The sequence below is a fragment of the Apteryx mantelli genome, chromosome 6 (assembly GCF_036417845.1).
Source record: "Apteryx mantelli isolate bAptMan1 chromosome 6, bAptMan1.hap1, whole genome shotgun sequence".
NCBI classification, from domain to species: Eukaryota; Metazoa; Chordata; class Aves; order Apterygiformes; family Apterygidae; genus Apteryx; species Apteryx mantelli.
The window spans coordinates 44,594,616-44,617,603 of record NC_089983.1 but is presented as its reverse complement, the minus strand read 5'-3'; the positions used below and the strand labels follow the sequence as shown (position 1 = coordinate 44,617,603).

General features: G+C 36.6%; 1 protein-coding gene across 1 annotated transcript in view; it reads left to right on the top strand.

Moving 5' to 3' along the window:
- Nucleotides 1-19,564, top strand: part of LOC106498452 (von Willebrand factor D and EGF domain-containing protein-like) — a 189,550-nt gene extending 169,986 nt beyond the window's left edge. Inside the window, exons 26-29 of the mRNA XM_013959682.2 lie at nt 1,398-1,493; nt 2,678-2,773; nt 9,893-9,990; nt 17,971-19,564. Of these exons, the coding sequence (XP_013815136.2) occupies nt 1,398-1,493; nt 2,678-2,773; nt 9,893-9,990; nt 17,971-17,985 (305 nt within the window). The 3' untranslated portion in view covers nt 17,986-19,564. The remainder of the gene's footprint in view (nt 1-1,397; nt 1,494-2,677; nt 2,774-9,892; nt 9,991-17,970) is intronic.
- Nucleotides 19,565-22,988: the final 3,424 nt, after the last annotated feature.

Sequence of the window (22,988 nt, the reverse complement as noted above, 5' to 3'; positions counted from 1 at the left end):
ACATAAGAGAAGAGCAGATGGTTATCCTCCCATCAAATAACAGTTATTGTATTTTTGCACAGTTTTCTTTATAATCATTCCTGTTTTGAGGCTGTTTGCAGGATTCAATCTTCTATCTGTTCAGTAAAGATCTGGGGGGGGTTGTGGTAGTTTCAGAGCCCTGTAAACAGCGACAGCCTGGAAATCAGAACTGCTACAGGATTAGTGTTCCAGTTTTGGTCTTAATCACTGCCACAATGTGCCAAAAGGCATCACAACCTTAAGGCAAATAAAGGCACTGCAATGCTACATTGTCAGCCCCAACAGTGCCTGCAGAATGAGGTGCCCTGCTCCCTGCTGAGGAAGAGCATGGTGGCCCACAACTGCCCAGCCCAGCAAGCAGGGAGGATGGCACCATCACACTGCAGCTGATTATTGCTATCAGTAACAAATCACTGGAAAATCCCATTGTGCGTTTAAGGTCTTAAAAAAATGGCAGAAGTTGTTCCACAAAATGGTGTTCTCAAAACTTTATTGTCAGACCTTTAAAAAATCTCCTCCTGACTCTCACACTCCAGTTTATTTACTATATTACAAAGCTTTACTGTTTTCCACTCAATTATCAAATACAATTGTTTTTTTCTGTGTAAAAGGCTAATATAACTCCTACTTCCGTTACATCAGCATGATCACGTTTCTAAACTACACTGTCTCAAACGGTTCCTTCCTGCAGTTCTCATAACAGACAAGGAGAAACAGCAGACAAGGACTTCAGGTATCTGAATAAAGCATCTACCTATGTCCAGCGTCATAGTCCCAGAATTCTGTGCATTGGGATTGCAGATGTTTGACTTGCCAGAACAGTGAGATTTTAGCACTGGATTTTGTAAAACAGAATTGATAAATGCAGGACCTAACATGAGACACAAAAATTATCAATTAGATTTCTAGTAAAATCTAACAAAAAATCATCCAATTTCCTCTGGTTGAAAGAAAAACTTAACTTTCACATCTTATTCACATGAATGAATATACTGAAAAGGTAAGTACTTCAACAAATAATCATGCAAAAACGCCACAGAGGAACACAGATCTGTTCAGTCTTTAAGCTTGATTGAACACAAGAACATTCCCCAAATTGTGTGAAGCCAACCTATTCTCTGCAAGTCCTTTCTTATCCAAATGAACATCTGAGAATATCAGATGTTTCCAATCAGCAAGTGAAAGCTTTAACAAGCATTTGGTCTGTCCACAGCTGCCACAGAAACTTTACTTGTTTTTCTGAGAGTCATTATAATTAATGCCTCTCTCATTTTTCTGGTGAAGCAGCTCTTATGTAAGTAAGATGTAAGTAAGTCTCTAGTGAAGTCTTCCTCTTTTCCCAGCTACCATGTTCTTCATCTGATATGTATCTGCAGGTGTCTGTGATCCCATGTGCATGAATGGAGGGAAATGTGTAAGCCCAAATGTCTGTGACTGCCCATCCGGCTGGAAGGGAAAGCACTGTAATAAACGTAAGCATCTCTGCTGCCCATCTAACAGATTATTGTTTATTACTTAAGCCAGTCATCATCTATTGTAAACTTCTTTTAATATTAGAAAGTAATATAGAAAATAGATTTTGTTTTGCTATTTCAGCAGTTTGAAGAAAAACAATCTTAAGTACGGGTAACACAAAATGCTATAAATATTTGATACTTGCAAAGGAAAAAAGTGTGTGTAGGAGAACCCCAGTTCTGCTTCATGCAACTGTCTGTTTTACATATTTTTATGGAAATTCATTTGTATAGTATTAAACTTGAAGTATTGATTTTATGTTTAACATAAATAACATTTTGTTATATTTTATAAATAAATGTCATATATTTCAAAACACAAAACTATTTAAAGCCTGCTATAAAGCCTTCCAAATTGATATACTGCCAAGGTCATCAGATATATTTTGGTGCATAATTTTGAGAATGTGTTCTTACTCCATAACTCTACCATATCTGCCTACAGTTTACATAAAAATATAATTAAAATCCTCTCATCCTAAAATATTTTCAAGGAGCATTTTTCCTTACGTGGCTATATATTACCATGATGTTGACAGATAAAATGGATAAATTTATAATCAAGATGACATACTATATATAAACTGGATTAAAATATTGGCTTTTTACCCTTTGGGTCTTGGTGGTAAATACAGTTTCAGATTTGGTGTTTGGAATCATAATTTTAGTAACTTCTTAAATTCTGCAGGAAGTCTGTGTCTCTCACACATATACACAAAAGCATGCATTTACTCTTTCAGAATCTCTGAACGAATAATATATACAATAAGCATACCAAACTCTACTATGATTCTATTTATTTAGAACATGTAACACATATGCATATAAGACATATGAATGTATCATATATAGGTGGAGAACATTCTTAGCTCATAATGAGCTGGGCATCAGAAATAGCAAAGCTGCTATTGGTAAGTAGCTACTGGTAAGCAGACAGTTATCAGTGACACAATTCTTAAGGATAAGTAAATACCAAAACACCTAAACATTAATTATCTAATGAACAGAACACATTCATTTATTTGGAAATCAGCTATATGAACTAAAACTTAGCATGTTCACACGCCACTCTTTAAGATAGATCTTGAAAGCCTGGATGCTTTGTGTACATCTTCTCATGTGTCTCATGTCAATCTGTTCAGCAGTTTGCCTGCAGAAATGTCGGAACGGTGGAGAATGCATAGGTCCAAACATCTGCGAGTGCTCTGAAGGATGGATAGGAATGCTGTGCCAGACTCGTAAGTGCTGCTTTAAGTACTACCGTTTCGTAGCCACACAGACTGCACCAGACACATTTACACATTGTATTTTCTACTCTGTCTACATTATGCATAAAAGTCAACTATAAAATGATTAGCACCTAAACTCTACTACTTATTTGTCAAAACTATCTTATGCTGTGACTGAAACTATTACTTTCAAAGACATTTCTGGACTCAACGTGAGCAAGAGAAAGAGAACTGAGTCATCTTTTGCTTTGGCAGATGCTGAGTTTGGCTTGTCAGACAAAATTAGTAGTCTTTAAACTCTGACTTCAAAGCAAAGTAAGAAAGAGAGGTCAGAGACAAAAGGAAACGGATTATCCTATTCTGCATGTCCAACTGGAATTACGCACAGAAAGTAACAATACGCATTTGCTAACTGAAGGGCCTGATGCTGTAAATGCTATGCATTCAAACTGACCGCTGAGATGGGTGGAAGTATTTGCATTGGGGGGGGTGGGGGGACTGGAAGGCCTGCAATAGGAAGAGACCCATTACTGCCTGTTACATACAGGGTCACTTCAGTTTGTGGATGTTCCTAACTTCAGACTAAAATGGCATGAGGAAAATATCAAGACATTATCCTCCTCACACTCACAGGGAGCATCACTACTTATGGAAACCTTTTTGTGAGTTAAATCCCTACGGTTGTGTAATTGTTTCTTGTGCCAGCTGTCTTCTAGTTCAAACTTTGTAATGTTTAAAGGTATTTATTAGTTGATGATATATTCTTGATTCACTTTATTAAAGAAAGAAATTGTGCTCATTCCTGTGAAAGGCAAGTAAGGCTTACTATCATTAGCAATTTCTGCTGTCCTATGCAAGCACACAAGCCTAGGCAATTTTTCATATATCTATTTAATCAGGCCCTTTGAAACTTTGCTCCAAATCTGTCCACTTGACATATGCTCTGTTTCTACTATTTCTTCCAGTGTTTTCACTGCAGTGGACAATTTAATCAGCTTTTGTCCAAAAAGAGCTGGCTGAAACTCCTAGGTCTCACCATAAACTCAAATAATCACCAAGTAGTTGGGATTTCACTATTTTTTTTAATAGACAGAGAGAAAACTAGTGCCAGAGAGCAGGTGATTGGTTCTTATAATGTTGCTCTAGGGTATTCAGAGTGAGGCAGGGAGGAAGCAGTGAAAACATCCTCTTCATCATCCTCACAGATGTTAGGTATAAAGGAAGTTTTTCACAGAAGTGTAACCCATGAAAGCAGGTCTGTGTTTTTACATTTTAACATGGGATTCTATTCAGCCAAATCCAGAATTCAATTAAAAATATATATTTATCTGACTAAACATTATGAGCTGAGTGCCGCATTTGTCCAAAGAATTGCTCACTTTAGTCACTGCTCTGGCACTGCTGAGCAGGCTGCTAGCAGCAGTAGAGAGGCCTGTAACGAACCGCTGGTTACCAGAGCATCCTTTGTTCTTACTCCCGTATTGCTCTGCCCTGCTTTCTATCTCCAGGCACCACACAAACAGGAGGCCAAATCCATGCAATCTGCCAGAAACAGCGGCATTCTAGCATGGAGGCATTTGGCAATCACACCGTTCCTCTTCACAAATTGCTTTGTCCAAAAATTTCAGTCTCCAAGCTTTCTCTGTGCTCTGCATCCTCCTTCTGCTTGTGTGTGTATGATCAAATTCTATTCTTGGTTAGAGCATCCACAGCAAGGCTATATTCCAGACTCGCACCACTTTAACTACAGACTTTGGCTGTTAACAATACAGCAAAATGTTCACATTAAAGCATACGAAATTAACGGCAACATGTTATTCAAGACAGTACAATTATGTATTTCTAAATAATTTCAGCCTTATAGTGCAAAATATATTAGTTTCATTCCACAAGTGAAAATCCAGATAACTTTTCCCAGCAATCACTGTACCTTCTCCACTGGGGGTGGTTTGTTTCTTTGGGGTTTTTTTCAGGGGTAGGAGGAGGTTAGATAAGCCCAGCTTCATCCTCTGTTTGCAGTCTATTCACTCAAGCAGCTTCCCTTATCAAGATGGAAGAGAGGATAATGCAGATACAGGTTTCATCCATACACAGTGAACCCCATTTTTTCCTCATTAACTTCCTAATGCACATGTAGTAGGGTGACCAAACTGAAGGATCTACAAAAAACTCCTACAATTTTCCAGACATTTCTCAGAAGGAAAAAAAGTCGCTTCTCAGCAGCTGCAACAAGATAGCTAGGAAGAGTAGGCCATTAGACCAAGAAAAAGGACAATGGACAAATATCGAAAATTCATCTTGGACATCTCCTCTGATTTATCTGTAGTCACTGAGAGGTCACTGACCACCCCAGTCAGTTCAGTGTCTAACCCAAGGCCTATACCTACATTGACTGTTGAAGTAGATGTTCAGAGGCAACAGTAGATATAGCTGCCACAACAAAATCTTCTCAGTCTTCTCTAAAACTAGATAATGCAAAACATGATGTTCTCTGGTTTTAGGTCTCGAATAATTAATTTAAATACTTTCAAGTGCAAATAATGACTCCCTATATTTCCGGCCAGCTTTCACCAGAGAAGAAGGGAATAGATCCATACCACAAGTGATAGTCCAAAATGCTTCAACCTTTCAGTAGGCATCCCAGCTGACATTAAGTTAGTGCAGATTTTCAGTTCTGTTGTATTGAAGATTAGCACTGTCCAAATCGGAGTGATTTTATCTCTGAAGGATTTTAAAAATGCTTCAGAGGACAACACTGGACTCTCTTACCAGATGTAGACACCATAGGTGTCTTTTACCTAATGGATAGAGGAGCTTTTATCTAATGTAGAACAGTTCAGATGCATTTTGGAGATGCAATAATACAAGCAAAAATTTTGCTTCTTTTGAAATGATGTGCAATGAAATTGCATTTCAATTTAAAGCAGTGAATTTTGAATTTCTTAGCACTACAATCAGTCAAAGCCAAAATGACACTCCAGTGATGTCTGTGCAAGCTATCTGTCTTCCAGTTTCACCAGTCTCTGGCTACCATTACACTGCAAAATTTGGCAAGGGTAAAAGAGACTTTTAATTAACATTGTTTCAGGAGTAATGTATAAAACAATAGTCCTCTTCTATCAGACTGTAAATAAAGAGGTCAATCAACAGAACAGTTTTCTTCCCCACTCATCTGCAACTGAACAGAAAAGCTTCTGAAAGAGAATCAATAAAATAGGTCATTTGTCCCAACAAACAAGGTATATGGTGGGATACACACATTAATAAATAACTATGACTTTGATTGTCATAGTTTAAGGATTAATTGTAAAATTTCAGACTATATTGCAAATTTTGTGAAATTACCTTTTGGGAAGACAGGTTAAAAGTTACGTTGTTTGAAATTTTCAGCACGCCTTAACTACAGAAAGTAGCAGCTTCATAGATTAGGCCGTATCTGTTTCCATTACAAGATTTTTTCCATCTGACTCTGTCTTTGGCTTTCATTACAGCAGCACGGATGTTCTAAAAATTCCCTCCTCGAAAACACAGAAACAGTATCATAGGATCACCATGTTTTGTCATTAGTGATTTCCTACCAATTTTAGATTAGATACCCATTCTAAAGCTCCATTCCTGCGGCTTCTCTCTACCTCCTGCTGTGCTAATTCACATCTCTCTTTTTCTTGAGCTAGAAAAGAAACATTAGACCAAAGTGCTGAAGACCTGATTCTGCAGTCTGATTCCCTTGACAGATTTAGCTAAAGCATAACCCCAAGTAAAGTCAGAAGGCTTCTGGCCAGGGATGTAAGTCTGTTGTTAAGGATCAGAATGCCAGATCAAGGTATAATTCTAATAATTAATTATAAAGTATAAGAAGGGTATAGTTGTGAAGGATCTTCATCATTAAAATTCATGCTGCTATCTTCTGTTCTAATCTTATTGAACACATACTGGCTTCTCATTTGCCCTTCAGAATATCTTCGCTTTATTTGCATGTTATAAGTGTCAAGCTTATAGCCTTACAATTTTCTCAACATTCCTGCTCATACTCTCTCTCTGTCTTGAACATCTCAGACAGGCTTGCTTCTAGGTTTCTTATGTAACCCTTTCAATCCTTAAAAAAAAGAAAAACCTAAAAAAGATTGTCACTTGCATGCAAATTATATTTCTGCTCTTTTAACACTCAGGGATAAATCTCTTTTTGTAAGGGGCATTTATTGATTATAATTTTAATATAAGCTTAGCTTATTAAATGACTTTCTTTGCTGAATCTGTACAGGATAATGCATACATAGTCTGTGTCATTTTTAGTATTTAATGGTTTAGCATCCCTTGTAAATACATTTATAAAATATTCATTTCAATTTCAGCTACATTATTATCATCTGTGATTTCAATCCCAATTTTCTTCCAAAATGTTTTTAACTTTTCTCCTGAGCTCATTTTTCTGAGCACTACGGCAGGAAGCAGTGGGTAGAGAAGGTGAGACAAGCAGTTTACCAGAGGGTAAAGGAGGAGGAAACCTTTTCCCTTTTTTTTCTTTGTTGGCATCACCTGAGAATCAAAGAAACCACAGATGGAAAAAAAAAAAAAAGTAACTAATCTAAAATCCATTCTGTCAATGCATAGCAGACCACTCCTAGCTGCTACAGGAGTCTCCAGAAGAATCCATCTCTCTGTTTTTACCTGTTCTTATTTTATTCACTACCAAACAAAAAGGAGAATCAATTTCCATTTTCCCCCCACCCAAGTTAGTTTCTAATGATCTCTAGTAATACTATACACAGTTCTCTCTCTTCTAGGACAAAAGCTTATTATACAGCAGAACAAAATTTGGGCGAGTATAAGGAGTCTCTTCTGCTAACAATGTGCTCACTAGCATCAGGTGGTAAATGTTTTTTTTCCAATGCATCAAACTCAGATTTTTCCAGTCAGAAATTTGAATTCTTTCAAAGTTTATGAAGAAGCCAAAGAAGCAGTTGGCAGATGATTAGCATGCTGTTCTAGATTGCACATGACTTCATTCCTCCTCTCCCCCATCCACACCAGGGATTCAAACACGGGCCTCCCCCTCCCAGAGGAATGACTTATTCGGAGGTTAACAGCTGGCCAGTCTGGGTCTTAGGGAGTGTTTTGCAACAGAAACCTAAGAAAAGCAGGTTAGCTTCTGAAAATCTTGTTTCAACAAAACAGCATTTCTTACCTTTAAAAAAACAGCAGAAATATATCAACTAGCTCTTATACTAAGAAGGCAAGTCACTAGCTCAAGGTCACGAGTCTGGCAGCAGATAACCATCTGATGCACCTGTGTTTGAAAAAAGAGTACCTGAAGTTTATCAGCATGTCCAGGTCTCTGCATGTTTTTGTTCCAGACATGGTAAGGGTCAGTAGTTTTGAAACAGGATAAACCCTCACTAGCTGACTCATAAGAGTAGTGGTTTGCCAGGGAGTTTACATCCCCTCATTTTTAAGACACGTAGATTGCCAGTAAGTCTGGTTCTTCACCTCTCTGTCCCTTAGCTATCAGGCTTGAGCTTAAGTATACATACTTAGATTTTAATATTCTTTCATATGGTAGAATCAATACCCCCTCTATGAGGGTTAGCAGTCATGATAAGCTGGTAGGGTTGGCAATACATTTTCAATAACATGGTAGACAAAAAGCATTAAAAAATTCCAAATGATGCTTAAATAAGCATAGAGATAGGAATCATTACGGCAAAATGACAGCTTGCCTCTGGCCTTCCAAGATCACTACAACAATTATTATGACTTTCCTCTGAAAATTACATTTGAATGGCCTAGGATCCCACAATGGGCTCTCTGAAGAAGTCACTGGCCTATCTCTTCTGACTCTGAGACTTCAGATCATAATGTGAAGAATTTATCTAAGTTTTTATCTATATCAGAATCAGAATCTGAGACTAACCAACTGAAATTCTGGAAGTTGCTCCTTCATCCCTTCAATGTGTTGAAGTTTATTTTCCGTGGAAAAATCTCTTGTAGTGATATATCACAGTGTTTCAAATCTAATGGTTTATTTTGCTTAGATACAATAATGGAAGAGATGGTATACTTTTATTTTCAAATCTATCTTAATGGTGCATGGTAAGAGACCTCCTATATACTTCTGCCAGACAAGAAAATATAAGAATCCACCTGTTCATTCACATATGACTGATTTTGAAGCCATTGAGTTTGACTCTTGGTAACTAGGAAACAATATTCTGGCAGTATTTATAGAAAGTTTAACTCATGAGATCTAATTAAAATAATATGACATGTGTGTTCTTCTTGATTTGATGCCCTATGAATTAGCTGTTCTCTTTCCTCTATGCCAAAACAATGTCATAAGAATACAAACTGCTAATGAGGATGAAAAACTGGCTAAGATTCGAGCAATTCAACTGATTACTTTTTGTAGCTTTAAAAAAAAAAAAAGGACATTGATTCTTTTATTAGCAGAATATCTTCAAATGGATGGGCCTCTATAAGTACACTGGTATTGTAAATAACATTAAAAAAAATTTGTTGGTTCCTTTTTACTTAGAATGAATAGCCCATTACTGATTATGTAGGACCATGAAATTACATGTCCTTTTGCCCTGGTTTCCAGAGATGTAAAGTACACAATTCATGAAAATCTCCCTTTTATTTATTGTGATACCATCGCTTTCGGGAGTGCATATTTAACATATCTTTTCATCTCAGTAAAGAAAGGATCTTTTAACAGCTCTTATTTTATTTCAATTGGAACAAAATAAAACCAATTTTGGCACAAATCTGACCAACTATCACTGCCCAGAATGTATCTTGGCTTTCAAAACTAGGCTATATACAGATCCATTTCCTACTGAGCTGAGGTTATTACTTTGGCACAGTCTTCTCTTTTCCCATCATTTAGAAGAGGACAAGAAGAAAAGAAGAAAATTCTAAACATAACAGACACATAAGCATGAAAAAGTCTATGGTAAACAACTTTTAAGACATAAATATTTTTACTAATTATCCTTTCTTCCATCATATGAATGTACAGAGTCATAACATATTTTGTCACATCATATTCGAAAGCATCTGCGTATTTCCATTCTAATTATGAACCTTACAATAAGTGTATTTCTAAACAACTTTATCTTTCATTTGTAGCACTTTGTGAGCAAAAATGTCTGTTTGGAAGCAGGTGCATAAGACCAAATGTCTGTGCTTGCAGAAGTGGCTATACTGGTTCAACATGTGGAAAAAAGGTAAGGTATGGTCCAGAAACACTGGATTCTTCTAGTAAGAGGGACAAGAATAACTGAATGTAACTAAAATAGTTTACAGGAAAATGGATTAAAGTCTTGTTAACCTTATGAAAGATGTCAATAAGGTTACAAAATAGTTTAAAGGAAGTTTAGTTTCTGCTAAACTGCTAATCTAACACTGTATCCATGTTCTGTATAAAATCTTCCCTTATGGAACAGTTTAATACCTCAAGTATAAAACCCACAAAAGTTGTGTCTACTCTGAGAGTTAGGGTCAGCCTTAATACATTCCTCCTTTCCAAACCCACTAATCATCTGCACAGTAAACCCCATAAAAAAAGCCCTGGCTGCAGTCCAGCCCAAGCCTGGAAGCCTTTCTGAATTGCAAGCCCAATCCTACCATATACCATACCATCCCCACCATATACCCCCTCTCCCATTTTATATCCCCGCCACTCTCCTAACTGATCCTCTTGTTTGCAATATGAAATTGCAGGCCTTGCACCCAGGAAGCCTGCCAGCAGCAAACACGCTTGGTCATTCCTTCCCACTCCAATTCTCTATGCCCCACTACACACAGAGAGCCCACTCACCTTGCTGAGCTTGACCTCAAAGTCTGCGTTAAACATCACTGCAGACATATCCAAAAGTGCAAAACACCAAAACAGTTCCTCTGATCAGAGAAGTATCTGCCTCTCTCCTCCAAGTAACTGTGCTAGAAGCTCCTTTCCAGATGAATTCTCCTAGCCCCTTTTAGGAGTCGCTGCTCCATTACCAAGTAGGTGTTCCCACACATGCTCCAACAGAGCTAACTGGAACTAAATCGCCTGTGCCCTTCCAAGGTGAATGACAGGCAAAAATAAGTGGCACATCTCCTGCCATATATCTTCTTGCTCTGACAGCTGTTCTTCTTGCCTTAGGAACAATTATTCTTTTCTTCCAGGCCAGGCATTGAGCTAAGCACAAACTGAAGTGCAGTTCACACAAACTTTTTTTTAATACAAATTTGAGAAGCACTGATTTGGGCAAAGAATATCCTCATCTGCCCCCTAAAAAACACTCAGCTATGTCCCACTACCAGAATGGTAGTCACGGCAAGGTTATAGTAACGGAGCACATCTGACTGCTGTGCTTAACCTAGAACCTCAGTAATGTCCAGATTCTCCCCCACACCTCGGCACTAAGACAAAACCTTTCTTCTGTCTTGCCTGCTGCACCTGAGCCTTGTATAGTGCTATTAACTTGAATTCCCACCTCTGTTTTGAGGACTGCTTTATTTCATCACACCCTGTTTCTCAGACAGTCTTCTCACTTCCACAGTCACAAACACTACAAACATTTTCTATATTTGCCATGGTGAAGGGGTACATTCTTAAGACACAGCATCTTCCTTTAGCTCAAACAGTACTCCACACGGATGGGCAGGTTGCCCTGTCATTTATCTGTACTCAAAGGCTGAGAAAAAAACCAACACCTTTTCATTTCTATTACATAATGCACTGAGAGAAACCATGAAAATCTATTCAGATAGTCATTTTTATTCTGTTAATGATAATTAGATTTTAATATCAAAATTAAAGTCCTATATGGATTTTCTTAACAAGTACATTCTCATATTTAATTACAGCTCCTATATCAATAGTGAAATACAGCAGATGTAGATAAGATGAGTAAGTGCTGCAATTTTCTATATATAAAAAAATCTATTAAATAGGTTGGCTGTAGCCTAGGAAAATATGCTGTGTATTTTCTCAAATAATTAATAGAAGAAGTCCAAATGGAAACAAGAATAAGTGAAGATAAACTAGAATTATTGTTTACAGGTGTTTATATTCAGAGGACTTTCTCTTTGTAGACTGAGAGATGCCCTTTTTGGTATACCGGACCAAGATTATCAGGTTTGCTTTAGAGCATTATTCCAGCTGTGAATGGGTGAAGTATGGTATTTGTCAGTTCACAAATGAAGTGGAACTTTGTTGCACTTCACAGAAAATATGAAATCAAATACCAGGCTTCCTTTTTCACATGAATAAACTATTACACAGTAAATCAGTCCTGAAAGAAAAAGAAAGTAGAAGAAGACTTTGCATATTACATATGTCCAAAATGCCAAACTATCAATGATACATACAAACACATGGGTCTCTATCTTTCAGTTTTTAAGATTGTTTGAAGCACCCTCCAGTTTCATAACTGATATACTGATTGGTTGCACTTGTACGAAAGTATATTGCTTTGATGTGAAGATGGAAAGGTTCTGAATAAAAGAGAATTAACAGGTTTCCTTCAATCTGTGAGCCTTGCTTAGAGCTAGAATTAAAGTTAGTACTAAAAATGGTAGATTTAGTGGCATCTAGTTTAAATTACACAGCTTATATTATGGCATAGGAAACCAATTGAGTGAAGAAGATAAGTAATTGTTTCCCCCTCCAAAAAGTCAAAATTTTAAGAGATATTAATAAACAGAAGCTCATTTACTAGCGTGGACTAAAATAAATTGTAAGCATAAGAATTTATACTTATATTATTGCAGAAATGTTGGGATGATAGGCCTCCCAACAGTTAATTTATGAGACGGGATCAGGTATAAGTAAACAATATGAATAGGCTTTAATCAGTTTCTTCTGCAAACCTGTCAATTGTGGAAATTTCACAATATATTTAGGTAATTTGTTCATGCACTTGACTACATTGCTAGGGTACATTTTTGTTTTTCCATAACACCTAATATAAAGCTAATCTGTTGCAAGTAAACCTGATGCTGCCTGGGACAACTTTGGTGGATACAGAGAAAAGGTTTTGCAGTCCTTTTAGTAACACAATTTTACACATCGGAAGACAATTACAATGTCCCCTCCTTGATTTTCTCTCATTTTCCCAAACAAAACAAACCAAGTGTTAAACCTTTTATTCTATTGGCTTTCTCTGAACTCTCTCCAGCTTGTCGCTATCCTTCTTAAAGCGTGATGCTGTAGCTGAATGCCAGTGCTGACTAGTGCAGAACAACTGCCTCCCCGTATGGCTTCTGCGTCTCTTGTTAATACGCTTGCAGAAGAGATTTACATTTTTCTGCTACAGCACTGTAACCAACTCAGTCTCTTCCACAGTACTGATGCCGTAATAGTTATTTCTCATTTGGTATTTGTGTAGTTGACTTCTCCTTTGTAAACACTGCCTTTATTGTCTTTATTTAATTTTGTCTTATGCATTTCAAACTGTTTCACCCATTTATCAAGAAGATTTTTAATTCTAAGCCTGCTTGCACTGCCTCCAAGTGCGACATCATTCAAAAATATGATGTCCCATTGCCTAAGACATTAATGAAAGTAGTGAATAGTAGAAAAATCGGGGCCTTTGGGTACCCATCTTGACAAGAGACTATTGATAAAATAATTTGTTGAGAATGGTTTCTCAAACAGATATGCCTCCCTATTTCATCTAAAATATACCTACTGTCGTGATTGCCTGGAGCATGTCAAAAGTCTCCCTAAAGAAAAAAATATATCTGTTGGTGGATACTGAATGGTTGTTTCTTATTACCTCAGTATGCTTGAGGGGCTTATAAATTGATTATTAATTTGTGTCAGCATCTTTCCAGATACCAACCTGGGCTGATCAATTTGTCTTACTTCTCCTTTTTTCTCATTTAAAGATATGTACTATGTTTACAGGAACTACTTATATCTTTCAGGAGTTCTCAAAGCTAATTACTGCTGGTTTAGAAACTGCTTCTTTAAGTATGCTGGCACAAATTCCATGAGGCCCTGGATTAGCTGCTTCACATGAAGGCCCTCTTATACACTAGGTCTTTCCATATGGGAAGCTAATGCAGAACAGCTGACAGACCATAAATTCAAATCCTAGTTTATTGCACAGTCATTTCACCTTGCAAACAGGCCTTAAATCTGCCTTTTCTGAATCTAAACATTCAATTCTTTCCCTACTTTTCCTTGCATTCCTGTTTCCTTGTTAATTCTAATCTTGTTAAACCTTTGGTCACATTTAACCTTTCTGTGAAGACTGAAGAAAAGCCATGGAACAAGTTAGCTTTGCCTGTGTCATCTGCAATTTTCTCTCCCTGTTAGATTTACCACTATGTTTTGCTATGGGAGTTACAACTCACGCTTTGCTCTGTTTCTGTTATCTGTTTCTGTTATGAATTTTCAAATAACGGGAATACAGTAGTAGAGACATGTAAAATTTGTCAAAAAAACTGAATTGGAGCTTTGCAGCCTCTTCCCTTCCTTCAGCAGCAGCTGACAAGGGAGGTTCTAGGTGACTGCACCTGCAACTAACTGCATCTTGCCAACCCCCCTTTCCTAGAGAAGGAAATGTAAGGTGACTGCCACATATCCAGTTTAGGAGACAGATTTCCTCCTCTGAAATTAATTACCGGTCTTCAATGCAGTCTCACAAAATTAGAGCTAAAGATCCATTTTTTCCCAGAGTATGGGTTGAAAATACTGAGATGCTAAACACAGGGAGCTGAAAAAACGCAGTGCTGCAAAACTCCTCCCCACAAAAAACTAACAAGTGTCTAGAGTCTGGTTTTGCCAGAGCGTTTGGAAAGCTGGACAGCCTATTTTCATCTAATCAAGTTATTCCCTTGCACTGCTGTAATCTTCAGTATAGTTCCCTCTTGTGCAGTCAACATTCCTGGAAGAACAATATACATTTTCCCAAATTATTCATCATCTACATCCTAGTTCTCACATTTATATTGCCAAGTGATTTGCAATTCATTTTCTGACATTTTTGGTTTACTTTGTTTTGGAGTTCTGTTAAACGAAGCCTGCCAACAGCATTCCTCAGAAGGCTAATGAACTTGCTGGAATAGCAATCACTCTCTTAGAAACCTTTTGCATATTTCTAATTTGTATTGACTCTTTGAGACATCCAGATAATTTAGCAAGTTTCATGACAGACATGAAGAAAACGTTCCTGCTGACTTTTACATTCAAAACAGCCATTAGACCACGCTTTCTCATGGCTGGAAGGGGGGACCCAAACAAAACAAACTGAACAGACCTCTCTTCCAGTCGAACCACGGTTAGTAAAAACATTAGTTTGAGTCCCAGAGGAGACGAAGATAATCACTGTAATATTTGCACTATAGGAAGTTTTATAAAAAGTTGAAATTCATGTTGCTACTCTTGTCCTATCTGATACAATCATACTTTCCTTGTTCTTTTTTTTTTTCTAAATAGATTAAAATAACAGAATTAATTAAGCCAACAGAATTAATTAAAGCTAAACCATGTTATCTAGTTGGATGTAAATGGTAAATAATATTACACAACAAGCTATCCTGATGTTTTATTTTCCCAATAACACTTTAAATATTAATGCACTAGACTTGCTTATCTGTTGAATGTTTATTCTAAGGCATAAATGTACTTAGCAGTCTAGCCCCCTTCAGCAAATAATAATTAAAAAAAGGCAAAACTTGTATCAGCTATTTTTAACACTAGAATTTACCAGTAAAGCATATAGCAAAATACGCCATTCATTCTCTTACGAATGAATTTGGTGACTACATTCCAAAGATTAAACACACTATTGATTTCCGTACAGCCTAAAAATACAAGAGAATGTTTTTAATAAACAGTTTCTCATATTATGCAATACTCTGCTGCAGCTACTAACCTTAATGCCAGTATCACTTTGTTCATGTATACATCAAGAGACATTAAACAACAATAGTTAGAGCTCAAGTTATACAAGCTGTATTCAACATCTGTGAATATACAAGCTAAACATGTGGAGTTTTAGGAAACAATGACAGGCATATTCATAAATTACTTGATAAATAAGATGGAATTAATATGAAATAAAAAGGGGAAAGTTGAATGTAAGTGATCCTCAGCTACACATATAATGTATGTTAGTCAGACTACTTGCTTGCTTATCAAAAGGGAATGTAAGAGTAGTTAATGCTATTTAAGCAAGACAAATGACTGTGACCTTCTCCTCATTTTGCGGAATACCTTCATAACACACACACTTGCTTGTGTAGTCAGACTGTGTTCAGAGGCATCCTGAAACTGGAAGGGCAGGAAATAAGGTGAAACAAGCAGCAGCCAAAACCACAGGGGTTAGTTTAGACTTGGAAGCATTCAAGGGTTTGGGCTTCCAGGCGTGACCTGATAAATCCACACAGAAATGTGCCATACGATGTGAACTTGTCAGCTCAGTTCTCTGCTAGCCTGGAGATCTCCATATTATGTTCCATTCAATTGATGACAAAAACCGCAATTGGCCCTTAAAAGATTTAAAGAAATATGGTATTGCACAGCAAAATGAAAATCTGCAGTGCGTGTGAACACTTGAACACATAAGCACGGAGAAGTTAGTGAAGAAACAAAACTTACAAAAACGTTCATTCTATTCATTTCCTGGACTGCTGCTGATGTGTCTCTGCAACAAAAGAATGCATTCTGTACCCTCTCCTTAAGTATAAAAGGGACGGTAGAGTATCACTGATTTGGAAATTACAACATTGTTTATCTCACTGGAGTTTCGCAAACACAGGAGAAAACAGTTTATTGACAGTCTTCTCAGAAATGCTTTGGCTTCAGCTGACATGTTCCTTCAGAATGGGGCTTTGGGGTGCTTGTAGGTAAGTCTGTGTAGCAAGAATACTTACAAGTCTCTCTCCTATTCTGTGCTACATAAATGCTCCAAATTTCTCCACAGCTTTTCTTACCAAAACATAGCAGGACAGGGCCTTTGCAGCATTTTATGTTTGACTATAGATCCTATTTTATCCGTGTGTGTGCGTGCGTGTGCGCGTGTGTATAAATACACTCACACATGCCATATATACACACATAAAAATCTAGGTATGTATTTTAGTAGAAATATGTACATATATATATATGTGTGTCTGTGTGTGCACATACACATGTGCACACACACATTTTTATCTGACCTCTAAATATAAATTACTTTGTCAGATATTACACACTTTTCCATATAAAATCAAGTCCTTACTCTAACTAAACCAGTCTAAATCTCAGCAGGCACTTGTAGAAGTATGCTCTCTTTTCATATAAAGTAAATATGCCATATCCTATTCACGAATAACCAACTGCTACCTGAATATATCACTATCAGAAACAAAGGTAAAGTATTGTAGAGTCAAACCTAGAAGTGAAATTTGGATACATGATGCTAATACCAAGGTTAACATGTCATGTCAAATACAGATACATCAAGATTAAGGAGCACCTTTTGTCTTGTCCTAAATAATAAATTAATATCAAAATCCTTATGTGCTTTGTAATATGGATTTCTATAAAACTGCCCTTCAAAATTGGTTCTTAAATCTATGGGCTAGCATAAAATAAAGCTTTTCATATCATCTATTATCTTGTTTTGGGTTAAAGAAAATTCACTCATGTATTTAAACCGAGATGATATTCATGGACAACTTCTGCTGTATGAAAATGGGATAAGTGCACTGAAATGCTTTCAGGCAAGAAGCCAACAATCTCCATGCGTTATACAGAAGTGGCAGAGTGATTTTTTTAAGGCACACCTGCTTTAGATGAAAGAAATTGAATTCCAACTCCATAACTGTCAAGTGCCACCGCAAATAATAGAGCCTAAGCCAAATCATTTCAGCAATATAGCTATTTTCCTGTTGAAGCAATGGAGCAGAAATCAGCCTTAGCTAGATGATATCTTTTTATGTGCATGCTTTAGAAACAGTTCCATTCATCATTTCACTGCTTAATCCCTTTCAAAATCATGTTCTTCATTACCTGGTTAATAAAAACTTTGGTCACCTACATCAAAATTGTGAAAAAATGTGGATTGTGATTTTGCCATAATTACATAAAAATTCCAAAGAAGATACAGTAACTACATTAAATCATTTGAACACTTGCACATAATATTTCTTGCATGACACCACATGCATAAAGCCGTTTCTTATATAGTCCCATAAGCAGCTGAATACTCATTTCTTTTTTGCAGCTCCCAATAGGATGAAGATAACATAACAGCAGGACAATGAAGACAATCATTTGGGTATTGGTAATCTGGCACTGTGCACATTTTTCGTTTGGGAAGATGCAGTGTGAAGAAATTGCTAATCTTCTCCTTTCTACCCTCTCATAATCACACAGAAGAATAAAAATACCTTACCATACATCAAGAAACCCACCTTTATTTCTGAAATTGTCTGGCATGGCTAGGCTCAAATTCACTTTTTATAGCCGTAGTTACACCATCACCATTGACTGCGCCTGACAACAGCAAAATTTTAAAATGATACAGACTATTTTATAAAGATTTTAGTGCCATGTTATTCTGCTTTCATTAAAATTTGGAAGGCACATATAAATTGCCTCATTTCTTCTCATTTTTTAAAGAAGTGTATTTAATCATAATCCAGAGAAAAGTGAATAAATAAGAACCTGCTTGTACTGAGGAATTTCAGAGACTACTGAGGGAAACACCTCAATAATGTTTAAATAACACTAGCTCCACTCTGTAGTATCATTGAGCTGAGTAACTGAACAACTGCTAAAGCCAAATGCTTTAGTTTTCTAAGTTGATAATGCATCAGCAATCATTTAAGATACTGGATTCTTCCCCACTGTTCTGAATTGGAGGTATGAATATTTTATCTGTTGAAAAGTTGGCATTTAGTTGCATCTACCCCTGAGTTCTCCTTTACTCTCTGTAACGATTATAGATTGGCCATGAGTGAGTCAACAAGCTTAACAAGGCCCCATGTAGCCATGATACTTTAATCCCTGGAAGAATTTTATAAAATTAATTAGCTTTTTAATCATATGCTTAGTGAAACACTGGAAAATCTCAGTGCTCTCAAAAATTTCTTAATCTGAAAATTCAGATTTACAGAAATCTACCCTCATCTCATCTAGCAGTGGCTAAAAGACAAGCAACTTGCAAGCTCCAACTATTTCAGCACACAAAGTGGCACTGACTGGGGAATGGAATAACAGCAGGAAACCCAGGGCGGAGAAGAGGAAGGAGTGCAGGAAGGGAATAAAGAACCCAATTATAAATTCACTTGGAAATAATCGTTTTAAACTCTCACCTCAGACAACTTCCACGTTCAGTAAGGTAAATCCCAAACCCCAGTCTGGGCATTCACACTCTCTTTTCATTTGTCTTACTGGAACATTCAGAGCAGCTACAGATCAAACCACAGTGCCTTGACAGAGAAATGCACAGAAGTTTTGACATTTCCTCACTCTTTGAGAAGTAACAGAAAGGGAATAATCATACAACTAAGGATTTTTTTCATTGAACCTTCAGGGTTGCAACAGTAACTAGGTGTAAGATTTGATCTGGCTCTTACTGTCCGTTTATAAGAATAAAAGACACTTACTGTGAGACCTTTGAATACTGAAAATTAAGTGCTGGAAAAGCTTGGGAAAACTGTTGGTACTATAATTCACAGAAAGATTCCTCCTCCCTTTCCCCTAACTCCTAATAGTATCAGATATTTTTTTCTTTCCACAGCTAACTTTGTATATAGCAAGAGGCTTTTAATTGTATCAATACTGTTTTCCAATAAATGATTTTCTATTCTGTATTTCTGCAGTTTTTCCTTTCATTTTCTATTACAAACTTCTCCAATGTAAATAGTTTCCCAAATGCAAAAGAATGCAAAAACAAATTACACTCGCCACTTCTTGCAAGTTTTCTACTAAACATACACATAGATGAAGGACCAGTCTTCAAAAATAATGGATATATTTTACTAAATTTCATAAAAAAATCTTAATTTCATACTGATCTGGATCACAATTAGGAATGTTAATATGAAGTTACGCTTTTAACATTCACTTTAACAGTTCCAGGAAGACATTAATACTAAAGTAGAACATTGGCACCAGATGAGTATGTACAAGATTAAATTTAGGGTGGCAATTATGCCTTTCTTGAAGTACAGCCCCAATCAATAAAAAAGATTTCTATTACCTTGCCTCCATAATGTCTACAAGAGACAGCGCTAATGAACAAAACTCCTTGCCAAGATTGGATTTGGAAGCTTAAAACAGCCTTCAACATCTTACAGCTTTTCACTGCACTTCTAGAAGTGACTATCTAAGAGATGTACATATCCAATGTACATCTGCAGGTATTTTTAGAAAACTAGAAAGTTATTTTGCATCTTTGAAGTTTAAGTGTCGTTATAAAACAGAAACAACTGCTGATAAATGCCAGCACTCAGGTCCTAGTATCTAATATGAAACTACAGGTAACCTCTAGATCATGTCAGTTCAACACTCCTTTTCTTGAGGATGAACTTTGGCACTGACTCTCTTCTCTTAGCCACTTCAGCACTTAACTGATTTTCCTCCCTTGGTTGTTCAATTAACTTTGCTAATAAGCCACTGTATATGATAATGATTATATTCTTAGCTTGTGTTTTAAACATGATACAGAATAATGTAAGAGAAAAAATATTTTCTACAGAATTGCATAGGTGCTTTGTATCTTGTTGAAAAATACCTAATCAGTCGACCACCCCTGCAAATACAAGGTTTTATTTTTCTGAATTTTGTCTTATATGTCTATGCCACTTCTTCTTATTGTTGCATGTCCAAAAAAGATTGGCACAGCCAGTTTTATTAATTGCACTGTATCAAAAAATGTATCAGCTCTGTATAAAGTTAGTTACTTAACATTATGAGTAAGTTATCACCTCTAGTTATCTTTATGACTTCCTATACTTTGTTTCCCAAAACTTATTTCTAAATCCTGTTAAAACCTTAGTATAAATTCAGTACAAGAAATCATGATTTCTTGTTATGGGAATAACATACAGAACCATGAGGCAGAAGGGAGTGCATTTGGATTTTTTGCTTAATATAAACCTTTTTAAGAGGATCACTGGCAGATTTAACTCATCCATGGCTTCTAATATTCATTTATGCAGACGTTTGAACATTAAGACTCTAGTTACATTCTTTTTGAATTTTCATTGGTTTTGTGTACTTTCAAAAGAAAAGCTTACACTAATAGTTTTTTGCCTAGAAAGCAGGAGACTGCAAGAAGTAGGAAGGAGTTAATTTTTGTACCTTGTCTCCATCATTATTAACTTTTGCTGAAAAGATGGTGTTTTTACGTGTTTCATTGCACGTACACATGTATTCACATGCATGAGTATCTCCACAGTACATGAGCTGAAAAACTCTTAGAAATTGCTAAGAAGCAAAGAAAATGCTTTTAATGGAAAAACAGCCATGCTAACCAGTATTTCAGCAGGAAAAATATCATATTTCTTTCATTTAAAAGTGAGGTTTTTTTCCCTCATATTAGGAAGTGCAATATATTCCGAAATAAATTATTCTACTCCCTATGGAATAGACAGTAAGATACTGCATCTTAATTTCTTTCTTCTGAGTTTTGCTCCAGATATGTACCACTTTCAGAGGCCTGCAGACATAATTCCTTGGTTTATCCATAAAGAAGTACAGCAGCAGCTAAACAACAGAAGCCACTAATCCCATCCTAGAGAGACCACCCATAGCGGAAGGAAGTGTAATCTGGTCTCTATGTGTATTCAATGCTTAGCCTTCCTGTCAGAAATCCCTGTTCCACATGGATCACTGAAAAAAACAGCAGATGATGCATGGAAATGAGTACAGTTTTGGGCTCGATTCAAGTTGATGACATATTGAGAGGTTCTGCCAACTCGTATATCATGTCCCAAATGAAAAAGACTTCATAATACTACACATACATAAATAAACACACATACAATTATGCAGGAAATTATTTTCACTTTAAATTATTTAACTACAAAAGCTGTAGAGCACGACATGCTCTGTGGGCCTGATACATCTTTATGCTTAATTAATTTTTTACTATTAACATCATTTGAAAAAGGAGCAGGACATATCACAATATACATGGTATGCATAACAATATGTACATTTAAGGTTACAGTTTACACTTCAAGAAACAAATTTATACTCAGGAGCTCTGAAGTAGTGCACAACTGTCATCCAAATTAAGGTTCATTATTAGTAAGTTTTCATTGCACCAGTGCTTGAGAAACAGAGTTCTGGATTTGATCCCCCTGGATCGACTGCAAGGCAGGTTTAGAACAGAAAGGTCTTTGCCTTAAAGGACATAGACAAATAGTACTCTGCCTTCCATGTTGTTTCCTACTTCTAGCAGCTCAGATTTGGAGAACTTGACATTAGGCCAGTTTCCCACAGGAGGAGGAAACTGTGATACAGATTCACTGCATTTTTCAGTGCAACATATTAATATAAACTACAAGCCCTATACTTTGAACAGATGTAGGTAAGTCACCACGCAGGAACTCCTCTTGCAGAGACCTCTTCACCCCAGTGAAGTCAGGTTCCTCAGACACAACACATACCTGTCTTAATCTTGGTGTCCACCTCCCTGAGAGTTATGGCTCAGATTTGTTCTACTTTTATGCTCTGAACTAAGATAAGACTCTTCTAGACGTGCCTTTCTTTCTTCCACTGACTCTATGAATCACAGACTACTCAGTTCCAGATTAGAAGTATTAATTGGGCTCTTCTGACATAATAGAATTAGGTTTTCTCTCTCTTCTATGTTGGAGCCAGTTCTGTTACTCCCTTTCCATTTGACAGATGACTTAACACCTCCCCAAACTGTGCAGCTAACCTAGTTTGGAGCAGTACTCTATTAAAACTGATCAAAAAAATGAAGAATACTTCCTGAGGCAAAACCCTAACTAGACAAATTCTCAGTCTGAATCAGAAAGAAAATTTATTTTAATGATCATAATTTTATCAAAAATTTCTGTACTAACTTTACTCTCTAGATTTTACTCTTCTGTCATGGTGGTGCTCCTAACAGAATCAGCCAGTTTTTCAGCTGATTTCTGTGATGTCTTGTTAAGACTTTTTTTTCCTGTTTAGAAGTCGTTTCAGTTTAGACATGTAACTTGCTGGCATTTCTACTATAAAAGGAAGATAGGAATAACTGTTGTGAGTAGTTTACCAGGA